The sequence below is a fragment of the Crotalus tigris genome, unplaced genomic scaffold, assembly GCF_016545835.1.
Source record: "Crotalus tigris isolate CLP2741 ecotype Arizona unplaced genomic scaffold, ASM1654583v1 scf7180000017661.16357234195:1864864, whole genome shotgun sequence".
NCBI lineage: Eukaryota > Metazoa > Chordata > Lepidosauria > Squamata > Viperidae > Crotalus > Crotalus tigris.
In genome coordinates this window covers 1501212-1525435 of record NW_024096548.1, presented here as the reverse complement: position 1 = coordinate 1525435, position 24224 = coordinate 1501212, and the positions used below count along the sequence as shown (strand labels likewise).

The 24224-nt window shown below is 44.2% G+C and overlaps 1 protein-coding gene across 2 annotated transcripts; it reads left to right on the top strand.

Annotated features, from left to right (window-relative positions):
- Positions 1–18626: 18626 nt before the first annotated feature.
- Positions 18627–24224, top strand: MYC (MYC proto-oncogene, bHLH transcription factor). Of its 2 annotated transcripts, none has more exons than XM_039335826.1 (3): positions 18627–19059; positions 20232–20952; positions 22986–24224. In XM_039335826.1, the coding sequence occupies exons 2-3, from the start codon at positions 20247–20249 to the stop codon at positions 23558–23560; spliced, it is 1281 nt and encodes a 426-aa protein (XP_039191760.1). In that variant the 5' UTR covers positions 18627–19059; positions 20232–20246; the 3' UTR covers positions 23561–24224. The 2 variants fall into 2 exon arrangements, with proteins under 2 accessions (XP_039191760.1, XP_039191759.1); XM_039335825.1 differs by having other exon boundaries at positions 22983–24224.

Here is a 24224-nt window from a genome sequence, read left to right as displayed (position 1 = left end):
ATAGCTGGGAAAGCAGATAATAATAAAACCTGGCAATGGCTCAGAGCAGGAAAATTGAAGACAGAGACCGAGGGACTAATTCTGGCTGCACAAGACCAAGCCTTAAGGACAAATGCATACAAAGTCAAAATTGAGAAGACAGCAACAGACAGTAAGTGCCGCCTATGCAAAGAAGCTGAAGAAACAGTGGACCACCTGATAAGCTGTTGCAAGAAGATTGCACAGACTGACTACAAGCAGCGGCATGACAAAGTAGCAACAATGGTGCATTGGAAGATCTGCAAAAAATATCATTTGCCTGTAAGAAAAAACTGGTGGAATCATAAAATAGAGAAAGTCATAGAAAATGATAAAATTAAATTGCTCTGGGACTTCAGAATTCAAACAGACAAGCACCTGCAACATAACACCCCAGACTTAACAATTGTCGATAAGAAAGACAAAAAAGTCTGGATAGTGGGCGTGGCAGTGCCTGGAGACAGCAGAATAGAAGAGAAAGAACTGGAGAAGATAACAAAATACAAAGACCTACAAATAGAAATAGAAAGACTGTGGCAACAGCAAGCAAGGGTAGTACCAATAGTGATAGGCTCCTTGGGTGCAATCCCAAAACAACTGGAGCACCACTTGAACACCATTGCCATTGACAAATTCGCTATTAGTCAATTGCAAAAGGCGGCCTTACTAGGAACTGCTTCCATCCTGCAACAATATCTGTAATACCATCAAACATCCACATCTGCCTATGCCAGGTCCTGGGTAAGGACTCGATAGGTAGACAAAATGCCAAATCCAGTCTGAACATCTGGCTGACTGTGCGATGATCCATAATAATAAAGTTGGAAGAGACCTTGAAGGTCATCTTGTTGAGATGCCTAAAACCCTGATCGAATTTCTGGATTTTTCTCAAAGAAATTCAATCCAGTTGACTGAATGTTGAGAGCCTGCATATCATTGTAGGACAGGGGTCTTCAAACTTGGCAACTTTAAGACTTATGGACTTCAACTCCCAGGAGTGGCTGAGGAATTCTGGGAGTTGAACTCCACAAGCCTTAAAGTTACCAAGTTTGAAGACTTTTGTTGTAGGGGAATATCAATGTGATGTATAGTATAAATATGAATGAATGAATGAATCCCTGGACTTATCAACATCTTTAAAGCAATTGTAATCAACCAGAGTCATTGACTGAGATGGGTGGCTATAGAAATTGAAAAAAAAATGTAATGTAATGTACAGGTAGTCCTCATCTTATGACCATAATTCAGCCCAAAATTTATGTTGGTAAATAAGACATTTGTTAAGTAAAGTTTTGCCCCATTTTACGATCTTTCTTGCCATCGTTAAGTGAATCATTGCAGTTGTTCAGTTAATAACATGGTTGCTAAGTGAATCTGGCTTCCCCATTGACATTGGTTGTCAGAAATTCCCAAAATATTCCTTAGGACAGTGCAACCGTCATAAATATGAGTCAGTTGGGAAGCATCTGAATTTTGATCACGTGGGGATGCTGCAACAGTCATAAGTGTGAAAAATGGTGATAAGTCACTTTTTTCACTGCTGTTGTAACTTCAGTCACTAAATCAATTGTAACTTGAGGATTACCTGTAGCTATAATAATTTAAAGTACTGTAATAAAATAAAATAAAATAATAAAATAAAATATAAAATATAAAATATAAAATATAAAATACAAAATATAAAATATAAAATAAAATAATAAAATAAAATAAACTCTTGGTAAGTTTTCTCTGCTCTAGTTTACTAAGCTTGCTCTTCAATTTTAATTCTTCACCCTCCTTTTCATCCTATCCTTTGCTATAGGAACTCAAGGGGCTACTTATGTTCTGCCTCAGCTATGTCTTTACTCTATCGGAGGTGTCCACAGGTAAGATGGGTTGAATGAATCAAAGTAGGTTAAAAGGGTAGCATCATCACCCAATCAAAGTCGCATCCCATTTTTAGGTGCACAAGTAACACATGTCCAAATAAAAGGTGGCGCATTGTTCAAATGGCCATGAACACCATCTTCATTTTTTTTTTAATTCCAGCACACTTCCATAGACAGTCCTGAACTCCAATACACACACGCCGGCACCCCTATGATCTGTAATCTCCTTCATGCTGGACTGGAGAACCTGAAACTGTATTCACCACCTCCTGGGTCCATTGTGTTGATCCAAGTTCCGGCCAATCTAGTCCTCTCCAAATGTACTGGATGATCCTTCTGATCAACACAAGCTCAACCATGTTGGATGGAATTCACGTACACGGTCATCCAAGTCACATGGAAGGCATTAACCACACACCAACCCTACATTGCCCTTCAAATTAGGATTGTATTGGCTGGTGCTGATAATGCTAATAATGTCATATTAGAATATTATAAAATGCATCCATGGAAACAACTGGCACTCGTATTTTTAGATGCTCAAAAGGCATTTGATAATGTTTCCTGGCAATTTATGACTCAACAATTTTTAAAAAATGGACTTCAAACAAAATTTTATAAATATGATTGAAACAATATATCACAAACAAACAGCAAAAGTGATTGTAAATGGAGATTATACAGAGAACTTCGACATAAGAAAAGGCACAAGACAAGGATGTCCACTATCTCCATTGTTGTTTATTTTAATTTTGGAAGTTTTAAATGGAAATATTAGATGATCCAGAAATTAAAGAACTAGAAATAAAAGGTGAAACTTATAAATTGCAAGCATTTGTAGATGACCTGGTATTCATCCTAAAGGAACCTTTAGAGATGGTTCCTAAATTATTGGAAAAGATAGAACAGTCTGGAGAGATAGCAGGATTGAAGATTAACAGAGAAAAAACTAAAGTGATAGTCAAAAATCTTACAGATAAAAAAACAAAACAAAATCAAATGTCAGAGAAAACAGAATTACAAATAGTCAAAAAGGTTAAATACTGGGAATATACCTGACAGCAAAATGTTCAACGATGAAAGAAGATAACTATATAAAATTACTGGATCAAATAAAACTTGACTTGAAAAAATGGAAAAATTTGCAACTGTCAATGCTAGGAAGAATTGCTACAGTGAAAATGAATATATTACCAAAAGTATTGTTTTTATTCCAAACGATACCTATAAAACTGGAGAAATTTTTTTTGAAGATTTAAATTCCCTAATTTTTAAATTTATTTGGCAAGGAAAAAAACTAGAATTAAATTGAAAATGTTACAAGAAGCTAAGGAAAATGGAGGTTTTGGCCTGCCAGAGTGGGTTTTACATTATCAAGTATCAGTATTAACATGGATAAAAGAATGGATAACTCTTAGAAATAAAAGGTTGTTGTATTTGGAGGGACATGACTTACAACGCAGGTGGCATGCTTTCTTATGGTATGAGAAAAACAAAATTCATAAATATTTTCAAAACCACTACATGAGAAATGCACTATTACTAACATGAAAAAAAATAAAATGTAAAATATACTTGAAAATTCCAGGATGGCTTTCAGCAATGGAAGCATTTGTACATCCAAATTTAGTTAGTTTTGAAAAAATATGGACATAAAAATATTCTAAATTCTGAAGGAAATTTAAAATCTAAACAGATGGAAAATCAGGATACTGATTTATCATGGTGGGCATGGTGGGCAAGTGAGATATGATAAAGATGTTAAATTGGACGGATTTTACAAAGAGCAGACCTTTTTTGACCAGATATTATTAACCTCTGATGAGAAATTAATTAAGAAAATGTGTAACTTCTTACTGAATTTGAAAATGGAAAATGAACAAGTAAAAGATACTATGATAACATGGGCAAATTTTTTTGGATATAATATAGATTTAGAAAAATGGCAAAACTTGTGGGAAAGAAATTATACATTGACAATGTCAATCTCTTACAAAGAAAACTTATATAAAATGTTTTATAGATGGCACTTGCCACCAGCAAGATTTGCAAAAATGTTTAACAATATGTCAGATAGATGTTGGAAATGTAAACGTAAGTCAGGTACTTATTACCACGTATGGTGGACACGTGTTAAAGCAAAGATATATTGGACAAAAATACATACCTGGCTAGAAAAGATGTTGGGAAAACATGTAGATTTTGAACCTGAACTTTTTTTTATTAGGTATAATGCCAGAAAAGCTTGCTAAACAAAGTATATATTTGATTTTACAGGTGATAACAGCAGCAAGAATCATATCCGCACAATATTGGAAAAATGAAGAAATACCAACCAAGGAAGAAATAATTAAAAAAATACTAGACGGTGCGGAAATGGACAGACTTACTTTGAGATTGAAAGAAAAAGAAGAAACAGAATACTTTCAAACTTGGGAATTATTTTATCAATGTCTGGAGAAAAGAATAAGGAATTAGGAAGCCAATTTGTATTAGTGAATGATAAACTCAGACAAAACATTTGTTGAGCAAGTACTTTTGAACTGTATGAAAAAAATCAATAAAAACTTTTTTAAAAAAAAATAAAATAAAATAAAAAATTTGAAAAACTCAGAGAAGGGAAAAATGGTCATGGGTTGTCTTGCAAATACAATGTTTTCTTGATTTGTGTATTATTCTGGTTCTACACTGCCATTGTTGCATTGTTTTTATTTTATTCAAAGACTCTTTGGGGTGCTTTGCAAATGGGAAGCTCAGAAGCACCAAATAAATAAAGAAAAGGGGGATCGTAACTCTTAAAATGCATAAAATAAATGGCACCCTTCAGCTCTCTGAAACAAAGTTTCTCAACCTTGGGAAAATTTAAGACTTGCGGACTTCAACTCCCAGAATTCTGGGAGTTGAAGTCCACATTTCTTAAGAATTGCCAGGGTTGAGAAACATTGCTCTAAAAACACAGGGTTATTTCCAGATTTGTTTTTAATCTCGTGGGTTCATCCCAGCGGAGTGTTCTCCAGACTTCAATATGGGTTATTCCTAAATTCTTAGGCAGGAACTGTCCTGGGGATTTGAGGCGTTGAAGTCCAGCACTGCTGGAGAGACACAAGTGAGGAAATCTGATTTATAGCACATCCTTTTCTCCATTGCTCCTGAAGCCATTTTTAATTTCCCAGTGAGGTCTTCTGAACACATCTCTTCCAAGGCAAGAGAAACATATTTTTTTTTTTACTATCCATACCCATATAAAACAGTTTGATCATCTTTATTCAGAAAGCATTTTACTGCACAATAAAAAAAATAATGCTCTAGTGAGAGCTACAACCGCTTTAAAGGAAAGGGGGGAGGGGAAACACACCTCTCCTCTCTCTTGTTATCTTCCAACCTGCACTGCTACGCCTGGCATTTTCTTGGCTATTTTGACTCTCAAATGCTCACGTTTTATGATAGAATTGCCATAAACTGGAAAATGTTGGGTGACAGCTCCTGGCTTGGAGACAGAGCAGCCCTCACGGGCCTATATAGATCTCAAAAGCCGAAGAGAAAGAACCAACGTGAAGGCGCAGTACACATAAAACTCTAATGTGCCTCCAAAATTACCTCATCTTTTATTTAGAGGTTAGTCTGACCTTGTCTTTCTTTATAGCTCTTTATATGACTGAATGGGGAAGACAGACAAAATAAGGGGAGTGTTGTTACCAGGTGGAGCCTTTGCAGCCAGGGCTCTGCCCACAAAAGAGGGAGGGAGGGAGGGAGGGAGGGAGGGAGGGAGGAAAGGAAAGGAAAAGAAAAGAAAGGAAAGGAAAGGAAAGGAGGGAAAAAGGGAGAGGAGGGAGGGAGGGAAAGGGAGGGACAGACAGAAGGAGGGAGAGAGGAAAGAGGGAGAGAAAGACAATGAAAGAAAGAGAAGGAGGGAAGGAAAGAAAAAAGAAAGGGATAGAAGAAAGGGGGATGGATGGAGGAAAGGCAAGGAAAGGAAAGGAAAGGAGGAGGGACGGAAGGAGGAAAAAGGGAGAGGAGAAAGGAAGGGAGGGGGAGGGAGGGAGGGAGGGAAAGGGAGGGACAGACAGACGGAGGGAGAGAAAGACGATGAAAGAAAGAAGGAGGGAAGGAAAGAAAAAGGAAGGGATAGAAGGAAGGGAGGGAGGGGGGAAGAAGGGAAAGGAAAGGAGGGAGGGAGGGAAAAAGGGAGAGGAGAAAGGGAGGGAAAGGAAAGGAGGGAGGGAGGGAAAAGGGGAGAGGAGAAAGGAAGGAAGGGAGGGAGGGAAAGGGAGGGATAGACAGAAGGAGGGAGAGAGGAAAGAAGGAAAGACGATGAAAAGGAAGGAAGGAAGGAAGGAAGGAAGGAAGGAAGGAAGGAAGGAAGGAAGGAAGGAAGGAAGGAAGGAAGGAAGGAAGGAGAGGGAAGGATGAAAAGAGAACAGTGGGAGAAATGAAGCAAGATGAAAAAGAGGGAAAAGAGAAGGGAGGGAGGGAGGCAGAAAGAAGAGCCTCACTATCACCACTATAACCAACCAGCTTTTACTCTTATAAACTGTTTTCTGCTTAATTCCAATGATGCTTTATAGCAATAAGCAGTAGCTTGTGACTCCTTTTCTTAATTTCTAAAAACCCATCAGCTCTTTAATTTGGAGCTCTAGTAAGAACAACATCTTCTTGTCCCAGAATCTTGTTGGGCAGAGGGGAAGAAGAAAAACAGAGGGGGGGGGAAGAGGGATGGACTATTTCCTAAGATATTTACAAATTATTCACAAAACGTCAAAAGATATTGAACTCTGGGAACCATCAACACAACTCAAGAAAGGAACTAGCATGCCAAAGAATAGCAAAGTTTGTCTCAAGATAGCAAAGGAAGAAGTCCATGAAAATAATAAAAAGATCAGATACAGAAATGCTAGTAAGCCTTAAAATCCAGAGAACGGGATCAAGTAGACAAATTATATATTCTAAATTTAATTTCTTTCCCCTTCTCTCTTTTTTGGTATTTTTTCTCCTGAAAATTAGAGCTTTCTGTATATCATCAAGGAAAACACAATGTCCAAAATATATGACTTGGTTTATCTTACGGTAATACTGATTTTTATTTCTTCTGTTGACTTTTTGCCTTCTTCTTTTCGTCTATAAAAATGGAGAAAGACCCTTCCCCAATTCCTTAAGAGTTCAGCAGCTTATGCAAGAATTGTATTTGCCCAATTTTGGAAAAATGAAAATCCACCATCTGACCAGGCTATAATTACTAAAATTTTAGATTGTGCAGAAATGGATAGATTAACATTGGAGATGAAAGAGAAAGATGATTCAGTTTACTTTAAAACTTGGAAAAAAATTATCAATGGCTAGAGCAGTGGTTCTCAACCTTTTTAATGCCGCGACCCCCAACCGGTCATAAATCAAGGACTACTCAACTGGTCGTAAGTCGAGGACTACTCAACTGGTGCAGCACCGTTTGCAGAATGGGACTTTTGGCGGGCTCAGCAGGGCAGAGACAGCCTGGACAATTCCTATTGGCTTTTGAAAGCCAATAGAATTAGACTCTATTCAAGAGAGTCTATTCTATTGGCTTTCAAAAGCCAATAGAATAAAAGGGAGTAGCACAGCTAAGGAAAAGGGGGAAAAAATGGCGGACTGCGTTGTTTGGCGACCCCCGTGAAACGGTCGTTCGACCCCAAATGGGGTCCCGACCCACAGGTTGAGAACCACTGGGCTAGAGACACATTAGAATGTGAAAAGAACTTAAAATTATAGAATAGATAATAGATTTTTAACTAAGTTTCAGTTCTTAGGTTAATAATATCTTTATTTTTAGTGATTCTTAATTGCTAATGTTGACAATTATGATTAGTTGAGATTTTATTAATTACATTTATCTACACAGAGGAATTTTATCTGTTTATCAATCTTTAGTAATATGATTATAGTTAATCTCATTTTAAAATGGCTGAGTATGATATAAATTATGTTTATTTACTATTTTGATCTGGACGGTAGCTTGTTTGTTAAAGTATGAGATTATTGTTGGGGGTTACCCCATAACTGTACCTACCCTCTTTCCATCCCAAATTCCCCATACCCTTCCCTCCCCATACCTGCACTGTCCCTATTCTTTCCTCATTTATATAAAATCTAATAAAAAAAATTTTAAAAAAGAGTTCAGCAGCTTAGAATACCAATTGCAACTTAAAACACTATAGCCATCAATAGTTACAACGATGATATGAATGAAGTACACTTTACTATTCTCTATAGCCATGGTGGCGAACCTATGGCACGTGTGCCACAGGCGCACGCGGAGCTGTCTCTGGTAGCATGCGAGCCATTGCTGGGCAAGCTGTGAGCACGAGCTGACAGCTTGGTGACCATGCCCACCTGGTAGGCACGCCCACCCAGCACCTGACGATGTATAAGTGGGTTTTGGGCACTCGGTCTCTAAAAGGTTCGCCACCACTGCTCTATAGCAACCAGTTCGATGAGTAAAACAAGGCATATATGCAGGTAAGTCCTTAACTTACAACAGTTTGTTTAGTGACCATTCCAAGTTACAACACTGGAAAAAAAATGACTTATGACCGTTTTTCACACTTACGACCACTGCAGCGTCCCCATGTTGACGTGATCAAAATTCAGACGCTTGGCAACTGACTCATGTTTACGACAATTGCAGTGTCCCGGGGTCACGTGATCCCCTTTTGATACCTTCTGTCAAGCAAACTCAATGGGGAAGCCAGATTCACTTAATAACCGTGTTACTAAGTTAACAGCTGCAGTGACAATCGTGGCAAGAAAGGACGTAACATGGGGCAAAACTCCCTTAACAACTGTCTTGCTTAGCAACAGAAACATTTGGGCTCAATTGTGGTTGTTAAGTTGAGGACTACCTGTAACATTTTAAAAAGTATGGAAAGGATTTATATCTGTAAATGGAGCAAAACAAATAGGTTCACTCAAATTATAACTTTTCTCAGTATCTTTGGTGTTGTTTTCCCCAAGAAAAAGGGGAATCTATGTTTAGAATGGAATGGAATGGAATGGAGTGGAGTGGAGTGGAATGGAATGGACTAGACTAGACTAGACTAGACTAGACTAGACTAGACTAGACTAGACTAGAATAGAATAGAATAGAATCGAATAGAATAGAATAGAATAGAATAGAGCTGGAAGGGACCTTGGAGGTCTTCTAGTCCAGCCCCCCGCTCAAGCAGGAGAACCTATACCATCACAGACAGGTGAATGTCTAATCTCTTCTTAAAAATCTCCAGTGATGGAGCGCCCACAATTTCTGAGGATAAGCTGTTCCACTGGTTGTCCTCACTGTCAGGAAGTTTCTCCTTAATTCCAGGTTGCTTCTCTCCTGGATCAATTTCCAACTATTGTTTCTTGTCCTGCCCTTGGTGCTTTGGAGAATAACCTGACCCCCTCTTCTTTGTGGCAGCACCTCAGATACTGGAACACTGCTCTCATGTCTCCCCTATTTCTTATTTTCATTAAACTAGCCAAACCCATGTCCTGCAGCCGTTCTTCATATGTTTTTGTCTCCAGGCCTTTGATTATTTTAGTTGTTCTTCTCTGAACTTTTTACAAGGTCTCAGCATCTTTTTTGTGATATGGTGACCAAAATTGGCTGCAGTATTCCAGGTGTGGTCTTACTAGGGTTTTATAAAGTGGTAATAATACTTCACGTGATTTTGATTTTTTTTTTCTCTTGTCCCACAATTTCCCCACACTTCAGAAAATGGAGTAAGGGGGAATTACTTGCTTACTGGCCACCAGCTCCAAGTGATCAACACAGAGAAATGTGTGGTTTCCAACAAAATAATAGAGTCCCAACACTGCAATGAAACAGACAGGAAAAAAAAAACACAGACATATAACCAGATGTGAAGTCAAGTCATCCATGACTTGTATTATAGTACTTTCTCTTTTTTAAGTAAATTGAAGCAGCGGTTTATCGGGAAGAACTGATTTATTGCTTTTTAACTTACTCAGATTGTTGCTTTGTTCTCTGCACAGATCCCCTCAACAGCTGAAGGATCAAGAATACAATAAATAAAATGGAACACAAACAGGGAAAAAAATAAAAGGTAAACCCTCCAGAAAGATCAAATCAGAGAAATCTTGATATTGAAACTCCTGGGGGGGGAAGGAATTTTAAGCGGGCGCGCGCACACACACACACACACAACACACACACACACACACAACACACACACACACACACACACTATGTAAGGATACTTTGCATGTGTTAAAAGAATATCAGGGAAGGGCTGATGGCATAATAGGGAACCTATACTATGCTGTAAAATACTTCAAAGATTGACAACTGTTTCCACAAAGCATCTTGGTTACAACAGTTCATAACTAAAAGCTAAGCTTTTTGTTTGTTTGTTACCGTTCATAAACTTCTTGCTCTAATGCAGTGGTTTTCACTCTGAGTGGCTTTAAGATTTGTGGACTTCAACTCCCAGAATTCCTCAGCCAGTCCACATATCTTAAAAGCCACTCAGGTTGAAAAACATTGCTTTTTAATGGTTTTATTCTCATGCAAAAGCTTATCCACTATGCCTGCCACACAAAGGACTAAGATAAAAATGTAGAAAAAAGGAAGAGAGAACTAAACAGAGGATGAGGGAGGATAAGAGAGACAGAATGATTGGGAAGCCTTATCTCCAAATTACAAAACTTTTCCCAAACAGGAAGCCAGAAAGAAGACTGGAAAAATCTTTCATCCACAAATTCCCAATGTTTTTCTTAACTGCCCTGGATTACAACTTCCATTCTTCCCAGCCAGCAGGGCCAAAAGGATGCAGGTGAGATGCAACATATTAAACCAAGTTGGAGAAGACCATCTGGAAAAAGTACAAACAAGCCTATGTAATAATGGGTTAATGTTCATTATATTTAAAAAAAAAATAAAACTACAATCGAATAACTTACACCCCTCAATAAAATTGGTGGTTCAGCTGTGGGATAGTATTTCGACTATATGAGGCAAAGCGGGGGGGGGGCATTCACCATCTCCTTTCCCTAAAACACCCGAATTTTTCAAAGCACCTTTTGGATTACGTGACTAGTCCTCATGAACATGGAGGAATTTTATTGACTCCTGCTTCATTAACTCCAAAGCATTATCTACAAAGTATTATATTTATTATTCTTTACACACAAACCTACATCTAAAAGGAAGTGAGGTCCAAACGGCTGAAACATTTAAAATCTAAGGAGTCTTAATTTGGGTTTGGGAATGAACTGGCAGTCAACACTACCCACATTTTAAGGATAAAATAATCAGGGGCAGAGAGGTCACAAAATGTCGTGATGGTGGCTATAACCATGTCGGCAAAGCCTCACCCCTTTATATGGAAACAATAGACATGGGTTGAAATCTGTAGTTATGGCCACCATTTTGCTTTGTTTGACTCCCGTGGAAACCCAAAAAGAGTATAAGAATAACACAATTACAACAGCAACAGCACTCACAACATTAAAAAAGAGAGAGAGAAGCTGCATTTGTTGAATTCCCTTCTGTCCAGTGACAGTCATGGCCCGTACAATCTTCCAATCAGGAAGAAATTGTTGGAAGAAAAAAATAAGGATGCTAATATGTTGGTAACCTGTATTTCTCCCTTAATTAAGAATGTTGGTCTGGAAGAAATGGCTAGGGCAGGGGTACACAACCTTAGCTCTTTTATGACTCGTGGACTTCAACTCCCAGAATTCCTGAGCCAGCATGGTTCAGCTTGGAAACCTCTCCCTTTCCCCTCAGCATGGCTGGCTCAGGAATTCTGGGAGTTGAAGTCCATGAGTCATAAAAGAGCCAAGGTTGCCTACCCCTGGCCTAGGCCTAGGCCGCTTTATGACTCATGGACTTCAACTCCCAGAATTCCTGAGCCAGCATAGCTCAGCTTGGAAACCTCTCCCTTTCCCCTCAGTATGGCTAGCTCAGGAATTCTGGGAGTTGAAATCCACAAGTCATAAAAGAGCCAAGGTTGCCTAGGCTAGGTAGAACTTTCTGGGCTAGGTAGAACTTTCTGTCTTGTGGAAATAAAACTATGGAGGAAAGAATATAATTCAGTTCAACTTTTCATATTACTGTCACTACATATTTTCAAAAATAGGCTGGAGAACCATGTGACTAGGATGGTATAAGGCAGGGGTCTTCAAACTTGGCCCTTTTATGACTTGTGGACTTCAACTCCCAGAATTCCTCAGCCAGCATGCCTGGCTGAAGAATTCTGGGAGTTGAAGTCCACAAGTCATAAAACAGCCGCGTTTAAAGACCCTTGGTATAAGGCTCTTAAGCTGAGGGTTGGACTAGATGATCTCTGAGGTCCCTTCCAGTCCTATGATTCTGTGTTACACCACTAATTAAGTCATGGGATTTTTGTAAGAAAAGGAGGTGGTTAATTGGTAACCTGCCTCTGAAATTAGTCCAGTAGACAAAAATAATTCGGAATGTTTTAAAAAAAAAATTAGAGGAAACACTTTTTTTTTTAGAAAAAGAAAAAAAACAACAATGTCCAATTGTTCTGAAGAAAGGGACTTTTATTCTAATAAACTCTTGTGTGCTAAATATATATTTTATTGCTACTTTTACTATGTAAGTAATGATGTGTTTTTTTAAGGCGGCTTTCCTTTCCAAAAAAGAAAAAAAGAAAGAAAAATTACAGAGATGTTAAATGTTATTTTGCAAACCCACTGGGGCTATAAAACAAGAAATAAAGCAAGATGAACTCAAAGCAGGCTGAAATCAATAGGTCTGCTTCCAAATGAACTTGAATCCAGCTAGAGTTTGATACGGAATTGCCAATGTTTAAAACAAAAACAAAAAAAAAATAAAAATGGGCCCAATTGGATAGCCAGCATAAAATACTATTGGAAGGGTCATCTTTAATTATATTTATATTTATTTAGTGGGTCTATACATATGTTGTTCATAGTATGTTTAGGTGTATGTGTCATGTATGTGTTTCACTTTGAGAGCGGGCAACTAAATTTCATTTTTGATGTGTGCCCTTGTGCCCACAGTAAAAAAATGACAATAAAGGTTATCTTATCAAATGCAATGTTTTTAGAGCCTTGTTCCTAAGGCTGACATTCATGAATCAAGGAGTTCTTCCTTGCGTTGTGTTCCATGCACACGGGAAACATTTTCTCCATCTGGATGACTAGTGTCCCTGGATATCAGGGCACACAAAGGGATAAGAGAACACAAACCTACATTCTATTATTTCCTCCTCTTTAAAAAACTGTATTAATATTCTTTTTTATGTTGTGCACAGCAGATTTAGCCAGGTTAAAGGCCTATCTAGAGCTGAGGATCCTTGATTTGCTTCAGGATAACTTTATTCCTAGTGTTGGAGAAGTCCTTGACTTTTTTGGCCCATAAAAATAGGAATACCTGTTGCAGGTACAGATAGACCTCAACTTACGACCGGTTACTTAGTGACTGTTCAAAGTTATGACAGACCTAGAAGGCAGGACAAGAAACAATGGATGGAAACTGATCAAGAGAAGCAGCCTAGAACTAAGGAGAAATTTCTTGACAGTGAGAACAATCAACAGGCAGGAACAACCTGCCTCCAGAAGGTGTGAATGCCCCATCGCTGGAGATTCTTAAGAGATTGGGCAACCATTTGTCTGAAATGGCATAGGGCAGTGATGGTAAACCTTTTAGAGACCGAGTGCCTAAACTGCAACCCAAAACCCACTTATGTATTGTCGGGTGATGGGTGGGTGTGTCCCATAGGATGGGCATGGCCCATAGGGTGGACATGGTTTCAGTGGTAACAGCAGACTGGGCGGGACTAAAAAGTTCAATCAATCAATTCCAACTTTGCAAGATCTTTTTTTTTCCTGAGAAATTGAAATTGATTGATTGAACTTTTTTTTTTTTTGCACATGGCGATGGAGGCCTAACACAAAAAAGTTTTATAAAACCCAGCTGAAGGCCTAGGACTGGGGTGACAGTGTGCGTGCCTACAGAGAGAGTTCTGTGTGCCACCTGTGGCACGTGTGCCATAGGTTTGCCACCACAGGTATAGGGTTTTCTGCCTGAGCAGGGGGTTGGACTAGATGACCTCCAAGGTCCCTTCCAACTTTATTATTATTATTATTAATTTAAGTAAGGAAACGCTCACTTCTTGCTGTGAGTAGACCTGGAGATGTTTTCTCTTCCTCTTCGGGAATCTCCAGTGAAAGCGATTCACTTTGGAATAAGCCTTGAACTTGTTTGGGAAGTTTTAAGATTTCAACACTGAGTGCATATGTTTCTGAAATTTTCTATCATTTTTGGAGAGCAGCAATAATCTCCCATCTAATTACCCAGCTATTCATAACACTCTCATAAGATTTTGAAGGGCCCAGAATTGCAGTCAAATGTTGTACTATTGCTATGACAATCAGACATTTTGGGGCCTGATTGTTTCTCCTGTTGTATCTTGCACAGTAGATGAGTTGACAGCAATGCAGTCCTAGGGTGCATTAACAGAGGAATAATGTCAAGATAATGAGAAGCGATAGTAGCGCTTTACACTATGCTGGTGAAACCATACTTGGAATACTACATCCAGTTCTGGTCATCACAGCACAAAAAAAGATGCTCAGATTGTGGAAAGTGTGCAGAACAACAAAAATGAGAATGGGTCTAGAGCAGTGGTTCTCAACCTATGGGTCGGGACCCCATTTGGGGTCGAATGACCATTTCACGGGGGTCGCCAAACAACAACACAGTCCGCCATTTCCCCCCCTTTTCCTTAGCTGTGCTACTCCCTTGTATTCCAGGTTGTCTCTGCCCTGCTGAGCCCACCAAAAGTCCCATTCTGCAAACGGTGCTGCACCAGTTGAGTAGTCCTCGACTTACGACCGGTTGAGTAATCCTCGACTTACGACCAGTTGGGGATCGTGGCATTAAAAAGGTTGAGAACCACTGGTCTAGAGCAGTGATAGTAGCGCTTTACACTATGCTGGTGAAACCATACTTGGAATACTGCATCCTGTTCTGGTCATCACAGCACAAAAAACCATTTTACGGGGGTCGCCAAACAACGCGATCCACCATTTTTCCCCCTCAGGGGGCGCCGCCGCGCATGCGCACCACGCATGGGGGGTGGCGCCGCGCGTCCATGTGACGGGGGTCGCCGTCACACAAAGGTTGAGAACCGCTGGTCTAGAGGCTAAATTGTATGAGGAAGGGCTGAGGGAGGTAGGTATGTCTAGCCCAGGGGTAGGTAACCTTGGCTCTTTTATGACTCGTGGACTTCAACTCCCAGAATTCCTGAGCCAGCATGGCTCAGCTTGGAAACCTCTCCCTTTCCCCTCAGTTTCTGCTCTGCTTACAACCCCTCATACATTCTGATGGTTGAGAGCTCCCCCACCCCACAGTCATGTGACCAAGCTTCTGGTGCTTGGCCATCTCTTCAGCCAAACCACGCCCCTAGCAAACCATTGGCTTCCTTAACAACCCCAGCAAAATTGGTCATAAAATCAGATCGGACACCATTTTATAACCCTCACGACTTACAACCATGTTGGGAAGCCTCCATTACAGTCATAAACCGAGGACTGCCTGTATAAAAGTTAAGTGGCAGGCGGGCTGCACAATTAGAAAAATAGCACAAGACAATGGTAAACGTGTGGAGGGAAGAAAGGAGGGTTTTTTGTTTTGTTTTTTTCAGGAAAATGTTGCAGTTTGGGGGGGGGGGGAACAGCCATGGCACATTTCCAGACCTTTGGCGCAAATGGCGTTTGCTAGTGTGAGTTCGCAAAAACAGCATTTGTCACCCCCCAAATCCTTACACCAAACGATCATTCGCCTCAAAGGGAATCTGCACAAACAAGGGAAGCCCTTAAAATGATTACGCTGAGTCAAAATCCACTTTTTTCTAGGAAACTTTCTGCAAGGATGGGAGATGCTGGGGCCGAAAGGTTTGCAAACACACACACACACACACACACACGAGTTTTCAGACGCGGTCCCAGAAGAGGCTGACCGGAAACTGCCATGTCCTCTAATCCAAGCCGTAAAAAATGGAGAGGGGGGGGTTCGAGCAGCTGGAAGACCCCCGCCCGTCGTATCTCGACATCCAGACAAGCGGTGAGCCGCCACACCCCTCCTTCGCTTTCTCCGTGCTGCACGGGCAGCCACTAGAGGGCGCGATTACTTCATTTTCGCGGGGCGAACCCTCCGCGCAGCCGGCTCCCTTGCGCAAATCTTAAGGGCGTGGGTGCAACCCGCAGCCTTCTTTTCCCGCAAAGGGGATCCTTTGGGAATCGACTGCAAGGAAAGCCCGGTGCTTTTCCAGCCAAAGCTCTCGCCAGGGAAAGGAATGCACCCACGTGTAACAAAAAAAAAAAAATGCACACCCAGGGACGTTTCTTTGCGGGAAGGACGGGCCTTGGAACGAGCGTTCCGACGCGCGTTGAGCGGGGATGCGCCCATTGAGTGGGAAATCGCGCGGCGCGGCCGTCAGTTGTGTTGCCGGCTTCCAAGTTTCCTCCTCCGCCTGGGCTAATCGGCCTCTTTGCAACCCCACCCCTCTGGTAACCGCGCGATTGTAGCACTTTGCACAAAGGAGCAACAGTTGATAACACGCCCCGCGTCAGCTGGAAGGGAAAAGCTGGGTGGGGAAGCGGGGGGGGGAGCTCTGCCGCAGAAGTGCAGAGCGCGGGGGGTCGCGGGTGGGTGGGCGGCCATGCCATTGCAACGCGAACGGCAAGCCCTTTGCAGGCCACGGTGGCGCGATGGCCCTTGCGAAGCGCTTTAAAATCTTTAAAGCACCCCGAAGTTGCAAATCTACTCATCAAGAGAGGGGGCTCGCCTCCCTTCGGGGGGTTGGGGGGCAACAGCGAGCATTTCCAGGAAAATCGACTCGATTAAATCCATTGAAAAGGAGATGCCTTAGGAAAGCTTCGGCTTAATCCAGTCGCCGGCCGGCTGCAAGCGGAGCGGCTCCTTCGATCTTGTGGGTCAATTTGTCATACGCATTTTCACAACTCAGCTCCGGTGCACGCCGCCTCGGAGGAGGAGCAGGAAACCGATTTTAGCGCGGCAAGAATCAGTTGTTTGGAAATGCGAAGGCGACTTTTTGCAAGAGCATTATTGGGGGTTGCTGCGAAAAGAAGCCGAGGTCGCGTTCACACAACACACGAAATGAGGCGAAACGCTCGAAGGTGGCTTATGTTCTCTTGGCCGTTTAGACGGGGTAGCCAGCATTATGTAAAAGCGGCAATTGTTACCGTTTCACGTGTTTAGAGTTATCGTGTGAAACCAAGGCCGTGCTTTACAAGTATTTCCCAGCGAGCTGAGGAGCGCTGATCCCCGGGACCTACAATTTTAATCCCTTCGCCTCCAAAGAGGAGGAAGTAGTGCGGATTATCCCCTCTCCAACCCCTCCCCCGCATATATATTGAAAGAGTTGCGTCTGTAATTAAACTTTGAACTCGGTAACCTCCAACGCTGTTGTCTTGCGTCTCCTTCTCAAGAGCCCCGGGGCGAAGCCAGCTTCTCCAGAACCGGGACGCTCTTTTCTTGCGTCCCGGAACCGTTGTCCTTAGGACACGGGTTGTGCGTTCCCACGAGCAGGTGCTTGCAGCTCGGCTTCAATCTTGGTCTGGCTCGCAAGGTTACTTCGCAAGTAAACTGCACCGAACTTTCCTCCGAGTAGTAGAGTCCCGGAAAATGCGTGTTTTCCACACACAACCCCATCTCAAGCAACTTTGACGTGCACGGAGGTCGTGGGAACGTCGTTTCCTCCGCATTCCCAAAACGCAGAGCACGGCTGTTTTATTTCGTTACCCACCTCGCTTCTTTCGCACCCCGATTGCGGACTTGCACAATTCCGAAGTAAGCACTTATCCCCCCACATAGAGAAACCTTTAAAATCGAGTTAGTGCGTGTTTGCTCAGAATTGCAAAACTGGGGGAGGGAGGAGAAAAATAATGCAATTCCTCCTCCCAAATCGCCCATCATCCCCGATTTTTTTTAAAAAAAAAAGGTTCGGTTTTTTTTTTTTTTTTTGCTTCGAGCTTCCTCAATCTGAAAGCGGGGCGTTGAGGAATACGGGCCGAATTTACCCGGGCTGGCCGAGAAAGGCGCACCTCCAGCCTTCCCCGCAGCCGTCTGCAACCGGGAGAAGCCGCGTCGTGCCGCAGCAGCACCCGGATCGTCGCTCCTGCAACCCCCCCACCCCCACCCCGCCCGATGCACACGCACACACACACTCGTGTCTTTTTGCTCTGTTTACTTCCGCCGGCCCCCACCGTGGGCACGCGAGCCTAGCGCCGCGCTCGCCCCGCCGCTCCCCAGATCGCAGTGCAGAACCGGAGCCCCGGCGCGCGCGCTCCGGAGCCAGCCAGCCAGCCAGCCCACCCGCCCGGCCTCCCTCCCCTCGCTGCGGCAGCGCCCCTGGAAAAGCCCCCCTCCCTTTTGCAAGGTCGCCCCCTCCTCGCTTTTGGGGTGGAGAATTGAGAGAGAGAGAGAGAGACAAACACACGCACACACACACAAAAAGAGGAGAGGGGAGCCGGCCAGCCCACCCGTTTCCCCCTTTCCCTGCGCGAGCGTGTGTGGATTTTTTCCCCCTTTTTTTCTGCCCGCCTCTCTCGCCCGCCCGTTTCCAGCTTCTCACTATCCAGGCGTTTCTGCAAAGCGGGAGAGGGAGGGGTCGAGGAAGGGGGGGGCGTTTGGCGGGAAAAGAAAAGGCGGAGCAGCGGCCAAGGGTTTATAAAGCAAGCGGCGGAGTCCTGCAGCTCAGAGGCGACACGGGGGGGAGGGAATCGGAGCTAACCAAGGAAGGAGGCGCTGCTGCTGCTGTTGCCGCCGCCGCCGCCAGCCGGGGTATAATAAATAAATACGAGCGTAGGGGATCCGCGCGTGCACGAAGCCTCACTCCCCCGCCCCTTTGCTTTCGCTCCCGAGCCGGCGCTTTTGAAAAGGGCTTGACTCCAGCCTGGGATTCGGAGCTGGAGACGCCGACGCTGCCGCCCGCGCTGCTGTGGACTTACAATATCAGAGCACCGTTTAAAGAGACGCCGAAGGAAGACGGTGCCACTACGCGCCTTTCCCCCTTGGCGGGGTGGTCTTTTGCAAAGACTTGGATTTTCCTATATATTTTTTATTTTTTGCACCGATCTTGGACTCTCCAGCGCCGTCTTGGCCGGGATCTGAAAGGAACCGGTAAGTTTGGAAGCGGCTGTCCGGCCGGCGTTCGGCAGCCTCGTTCGCTCGCTCGCTCCGATCTCCCGGCCGGGGCGCCAAGAAGGCGCGGGGAGGCGGAATCGCTGAATCGATCCGCCGGGGGAAGGGAACGAGGGAAGCAACCTTCCTAATGCCGCCTTCCGAGTTTCTCCAAAGGCGGCGAGAGAAGGAGCTTGCGCCGCCGGCTGCTGCTGCAGTCAGAGGGGCTGGCGCGTTGCAAATCTCCGGGCGCTGGAAGACTTTCGCAAGCCGATTTGCGCTCCGTGCCGGGTCTCCTGGTTGAACCTTCCCCATTTTGCCGGCCGCTTACCCGGCCCGGACCTGCACCCGGCGAAGGTGAAAGGCGGGGGGTGGGGGGAGGATCCGTTGGAAGGGGAGAGCTGCTGTTGTCCGGAATAGTCTTCTACGAGGTTTGCGGGGTGATCGAGCCGAAGTGACTTGGAGAGGCGGAGTGGGGGGGGGGAGAAAGAGGGGAGGTTTCCCGAGCCGGAGCGCCACGAAAGTCGAGAGCAGCCGGCTCAGCGCGCGAACTACCGCGGGGGCGGCGGGAGCCGAGAGTAAATCCCGGACAGGCGTTGCTGGAAAGCTGCCCGCCTTCCTTTTTAAGGTGGCGCCCGGGGGCGCTGGGGCATGAAGCCGGAGTTGAGCTGATTCTCGCTGGGTGGCGCCTCGGGGGGGGGAGGGTGTAGCTGAAGCCACCCGGTAAAATGAGCCGCGCTTGGACGGCTGTCCCGCGCCTTTTTGCGCCCCAACGGAGCGGACGTATTCCGGGTCCCGGGCTCACCTGGCAGACGCGTTGGCCAGCTGGCCGGAGGAGAGCCCGGCTCTTGAGATCAGGTCTAGTCCCGCGAGTAGCGCTGCGCCCCGACGCCTGCGTTGCGTGCTGGAGCAGCGCCCCCCTGGCTTCACTTAATCCGAATTCCGGTTTTGTTACGTGTTGGTCGCTCCCAAATTCTCCAGCTGAAGAAGTGGGCTGAGCGCGCGCCCGGGAGTGGTTGTAGGAGCGAGGTAGCGATTCCGGAGTAGTTGCCGTGCTAGTTTCCTCCGGGATGTCTTGATTTCGTGGTGGCGGTCTATTAGAAGCAGGGTAGAGTTGCCGGAGGGAGTGACTGGCCCCATTAACCAGATCCCCCTTTTCTCCTCCCTGCCAGGCACCCTCCAACGCCATGCCCCTAACTGTCCCGAGCTATCCCAGCCGGGCGTACGATTACGACTACGACTCAATTCAGCCCTATTTCTACTATGAGGATGAAGAGGAGAACTTCTACCTGTCCGGCCATCATCGGGGCTGTGAGCTGCAGCCTCCGGCCCCGTCCGAAGACATCTGGAAGAAATTTGAGCTGCTGCCCACACCGCCCCTCTCGCCCAGTCGCCGATCCAGCAGCTTCCCTTCCAGTGCTGACCAGCTGGAGATGGTGACCGAGCTCCTGGGCAGCGAGGTGGTCAATCAGAGCTTCATCTGCGATCCTGACGATGACGCCTTTGTCAAGTCCATCATCATCCAGGACTGCATGTGGAGCGGGGGCTCTGCAGCAGCCAAACTCCAGAAGGTGGTCTCCGAAAAACTTGCTTCCTACCAGGCTGCGCGCCGGGACGGGGCGGGGGCCCCACTGCCCCTCCGCAGTGGGAACTGCAGCAGCAGTAGTGGCCTCCCGTTGTCTTCCTCGCAGACCTCTGCCTCTTCTCCCAGCAGCGCCTACTTGCAAGACCTGGGGGCCTCTGCGGCTGAGTGCATTGACCCCTCCGTGGTCTTTCCTTACCCACTGGGGGAGAAGACCCCCAAAGCTGTAGAAGCTGCTGCTGCCTCGCCTGACCCGTGCCCAGCCTCCTTGCTCGGCCAAGATACGCCCCCAACCACCAGCAGTGATTCAGGTGAGCAGTGGGCTTCTCTTTTAGGGCCTCTTTAATACACCTGGGGGGTAGGGAAGGGGCTTCCCACTCTAGAAGGTGGGATTTGGGCTACCCGGGTGAAGGAATGGTCCCAGTGGTGCTTAGAACAGGCTCCCGGGCATTTGCGAAGCATGGACTTGTAGGTGAGGTTAGAAAGTTGTCAAACTGGAAATACTACACTTAGTATTATGACATTGCATACTGGAGTAATTCATTAGTACTGTTCCAGCCGCTACCAAAATCCAAAGCGGTGTGTTCATTCTCATGGACTATATATACATAACAGCTTTCTCAAGTTCAAACTGAAAAGTCCTGTGAGCAAACCTCAAGAGTGGCACTTCTGAGCAAGCTTTTAGCTGGCTAACCAGGATATGGGGTAGACTTTTTTTAAAAAAAAAACCAAGACCATAACTGGCTTGAACTGTTTCCACCTGGCTATTTGCCTTTCAATCGCCTGAAGCAGCTTGGAGTAGCTTGTTCAGCAGTGTGAACCACCCCAGCTTTCATGACTTCATCATCTCTCCTCTTCCAGGTGGCATGAATGAATATTCCCATTGTACAGATAGGCTCAGTGAGGCTGCGGGGGGGGGGGGGCTGGGATTCTGCCAGGCTGTTGAGAACTTATTAGGACTGAAAAGTTGGTTCTGTTTTCACTAGGTGGTTCTCCTGTTAGTGCCACCTCAAAAAAGGAAGTTTCAGGCAGGGATTAAGGGCTGCCTGCCCCCCCTTTTTTTTGAGAGGAGGGAGGGAGTTGAATGTTTGAATACCTTTTCCTCTTTAAGGGGGAGAGAAAGTTTGAACATTCAGCTTCACTCTAGAAAGTTTTACTGACGCAGCCTCCCAGATAACGAAAGCCTAATGGAATGTCCTGCCTTTCCTTACATCACATGTTGGCTGGGCTGAACATTTGAGACCGCGTCTGCTCTCTCTCCCCTGCCCCAAATACTTCAGTTGCGCAGCAGCTCCCCTCCCAGCATATGTGTATACTCTTAGTACGCTGCCACGTTAGCGACACACATGGGCCGGGCTTCCCAGGAATTGCATTTCCTAGAAAAACTGGCCTGAGACAGATCAAAGCCAAGCTCCTTTTTCAGTTGGGTCTAATGGGGTCACCGTGGATCTTCTCCAGAGCAGGAACTTTAAACCCACTGGCTGGGCTTTAATTGCACTTGTCCTCTGATAGACATATACCTGGTGAGAAAAGAAAAGAAATTCAGAGGAGAGAGAAAAAGGAATGAGTTTTAGATTTGGGAATCATCAGCCTGCTTTTTGCATACTTAGATAATAGGATTGTGGCATTCCCAGGATAGGATAACTAGGGAGGAATTGCTCCTGGCCATTAAAACTTAACAAAGAACTGGGTGTGGTTCCAAGGATTTTATACTTTCTCACATTACACACTCTTTGTCTCTTCTTAGTCTTTTCTTACGTGGAGTGGTTGGGAACTCTGGGGTGTAAAAGACAACATGTAGTGACCTTCAAACGCTGAAGGTCAGCTCCTACCATTCCTAAGTAGCCTGGAAGTGAGGGATCCTGGGAATTTTAGTATTGCCACCTTCAGAATGTAACAGGTTGTCTTCACCAGTGGTTGGAGAAAAAAAAAAAGGTGGCATACGGTAGATAAGGATGGGCCCTGGAGACACAGGTCATCCCTGTTATGTAGCCTAGAAATTCGTCTTTTTTTTTTTTTTTTTTTGGCTGAGATGCTGCGCAGAGTTATGCAATTCTACAATTTCAACATGCATGAGATGGCCAGGATTCAGTTAAGAGTTCTTTGGAATTGTCATCTTGGTAGAAATGTGTGGGGTTGTGTCCTCAATTGCATAACAAGCTAAGATCTGCCCTTTTTGGAGAGAAGCCCATTTTCAGAAGCCTATGCATTTGTCATTTGTCTATAGTTCTTGGCACCCATTTCCAACTTGGCCAAGGCAGACAGATCAGGGGAGGCTAACCCCACCTTTTTCTAGGGGGAAAATAAATGTTAACCTTATCTCTCAATCTTGCTTTTTCAGAAGAAGAGGAAGAAGAGGAAGAACAGGAGGAGGAGGAAGAAATTGATGTTGTTACTGTAGAAAAAAGGCAACCTGCAACCAAGAAATCAGAGTCCACTGTTCACACATCTGGGGGGCACAGTAAGCCCCCTCACAGCCCTCTGGTTCTCAAGCGCTGCCATGTCCCGATCCACCAGCACAATTATGCCGCCCATCCTTCCACGCGCCATGAATACAGCTCCGCCAAAAGGCTAAAGTTGGACAGTGGTCGGGTTCTGAAACAGATCAGTAACAACCGCAAATGTTCAAGTCCGCGTACCTCAGACTCGGAAGAAAACGACAAAAGGCGAACACACAACGTCCTGGAGCGACAGAGGCGGAATGAGCTGAAACTGAGTTTCTTTGCCCTGCGTGACCAGATCCCCGAAGTAGCGAATAACGAAAAAGCTCCTAAAGTAGTCATCCTTAAAAAGGCCACCGAATACGTCCTCTCTATCCAGTCCGAAGAACATAGACTCTTAGCGGAAAAAGAACTTCTGAGGAAACGACACGAACAACTCAAAAACAAACTTCAACAGTTGAGGAACTCTTGTGTTTAAAAAAATAAATAAATGAATAAGTATTGCTATTAATATTATTAAAGCCTATAAAACCTATAAACATTGGGAACAGAAGTGGACCTACAGTAGAAGGTGTGAAATATCAACCTGACATAAACGTTGTCATCAACAACAACTCTGCGTAAATGTTATAATGGACTCCATTTTGTAAAACTGAACTGTTGCGAATGCATGCCGTCCAGCATTAAGGCTGGATTCTCCAAGCCTTGTCTAAGAACTGATGAAAATTTGAGGGTGCAAGCTTATGCTTGCAAAAGGGGTGAGGGTTGTATTGGGGAGGGGATGAGTAATGAAGTTTTTCCACTTTCTTTTTTGTATTTAAAGCATTTTTCTCTTAAAAGTGATTTTGGACTAGCTGTTGTTGCTGTAAATATTTACACAGCCTAATGATATGTAAATATCTTTAATAAAAAAAATCTTTATAGAAAAGGTTAAAAAAAAGAAGCCGGTCAGCAGATCATTAAGATCACAACTTAATGGTTGTGGCAACTGAATTTATAAATTGTCTTGAATTTTGGGTGCCATAACATCTCTCACCGATTTTTGCTCATTCTTATTTAAGTACCTTTTTTGTCATTTTTTAAAAAGATCTGATTTTATTTTGTGTTTATAGATAAATAAACTATTTCCCGTAAAATTGTAA

Excerpts from the sequence above, each read along its gene's own strand:
- MYC (XM_039335825.1), top strand. The coding sequence starts at position 20,247 with ATGCCCCTAACTGTCCCGAGCTATCCCAGCCGGGCGTACGATTACGAC. Across the intron at positions 20,953-22,982 it reads AACCACCAGCAGTGATTCAG|AAGAAGAGGAAGAAGAGGAA; the intron begins GTGAGCAGTGGG and ends TTGCTTTTTCAG.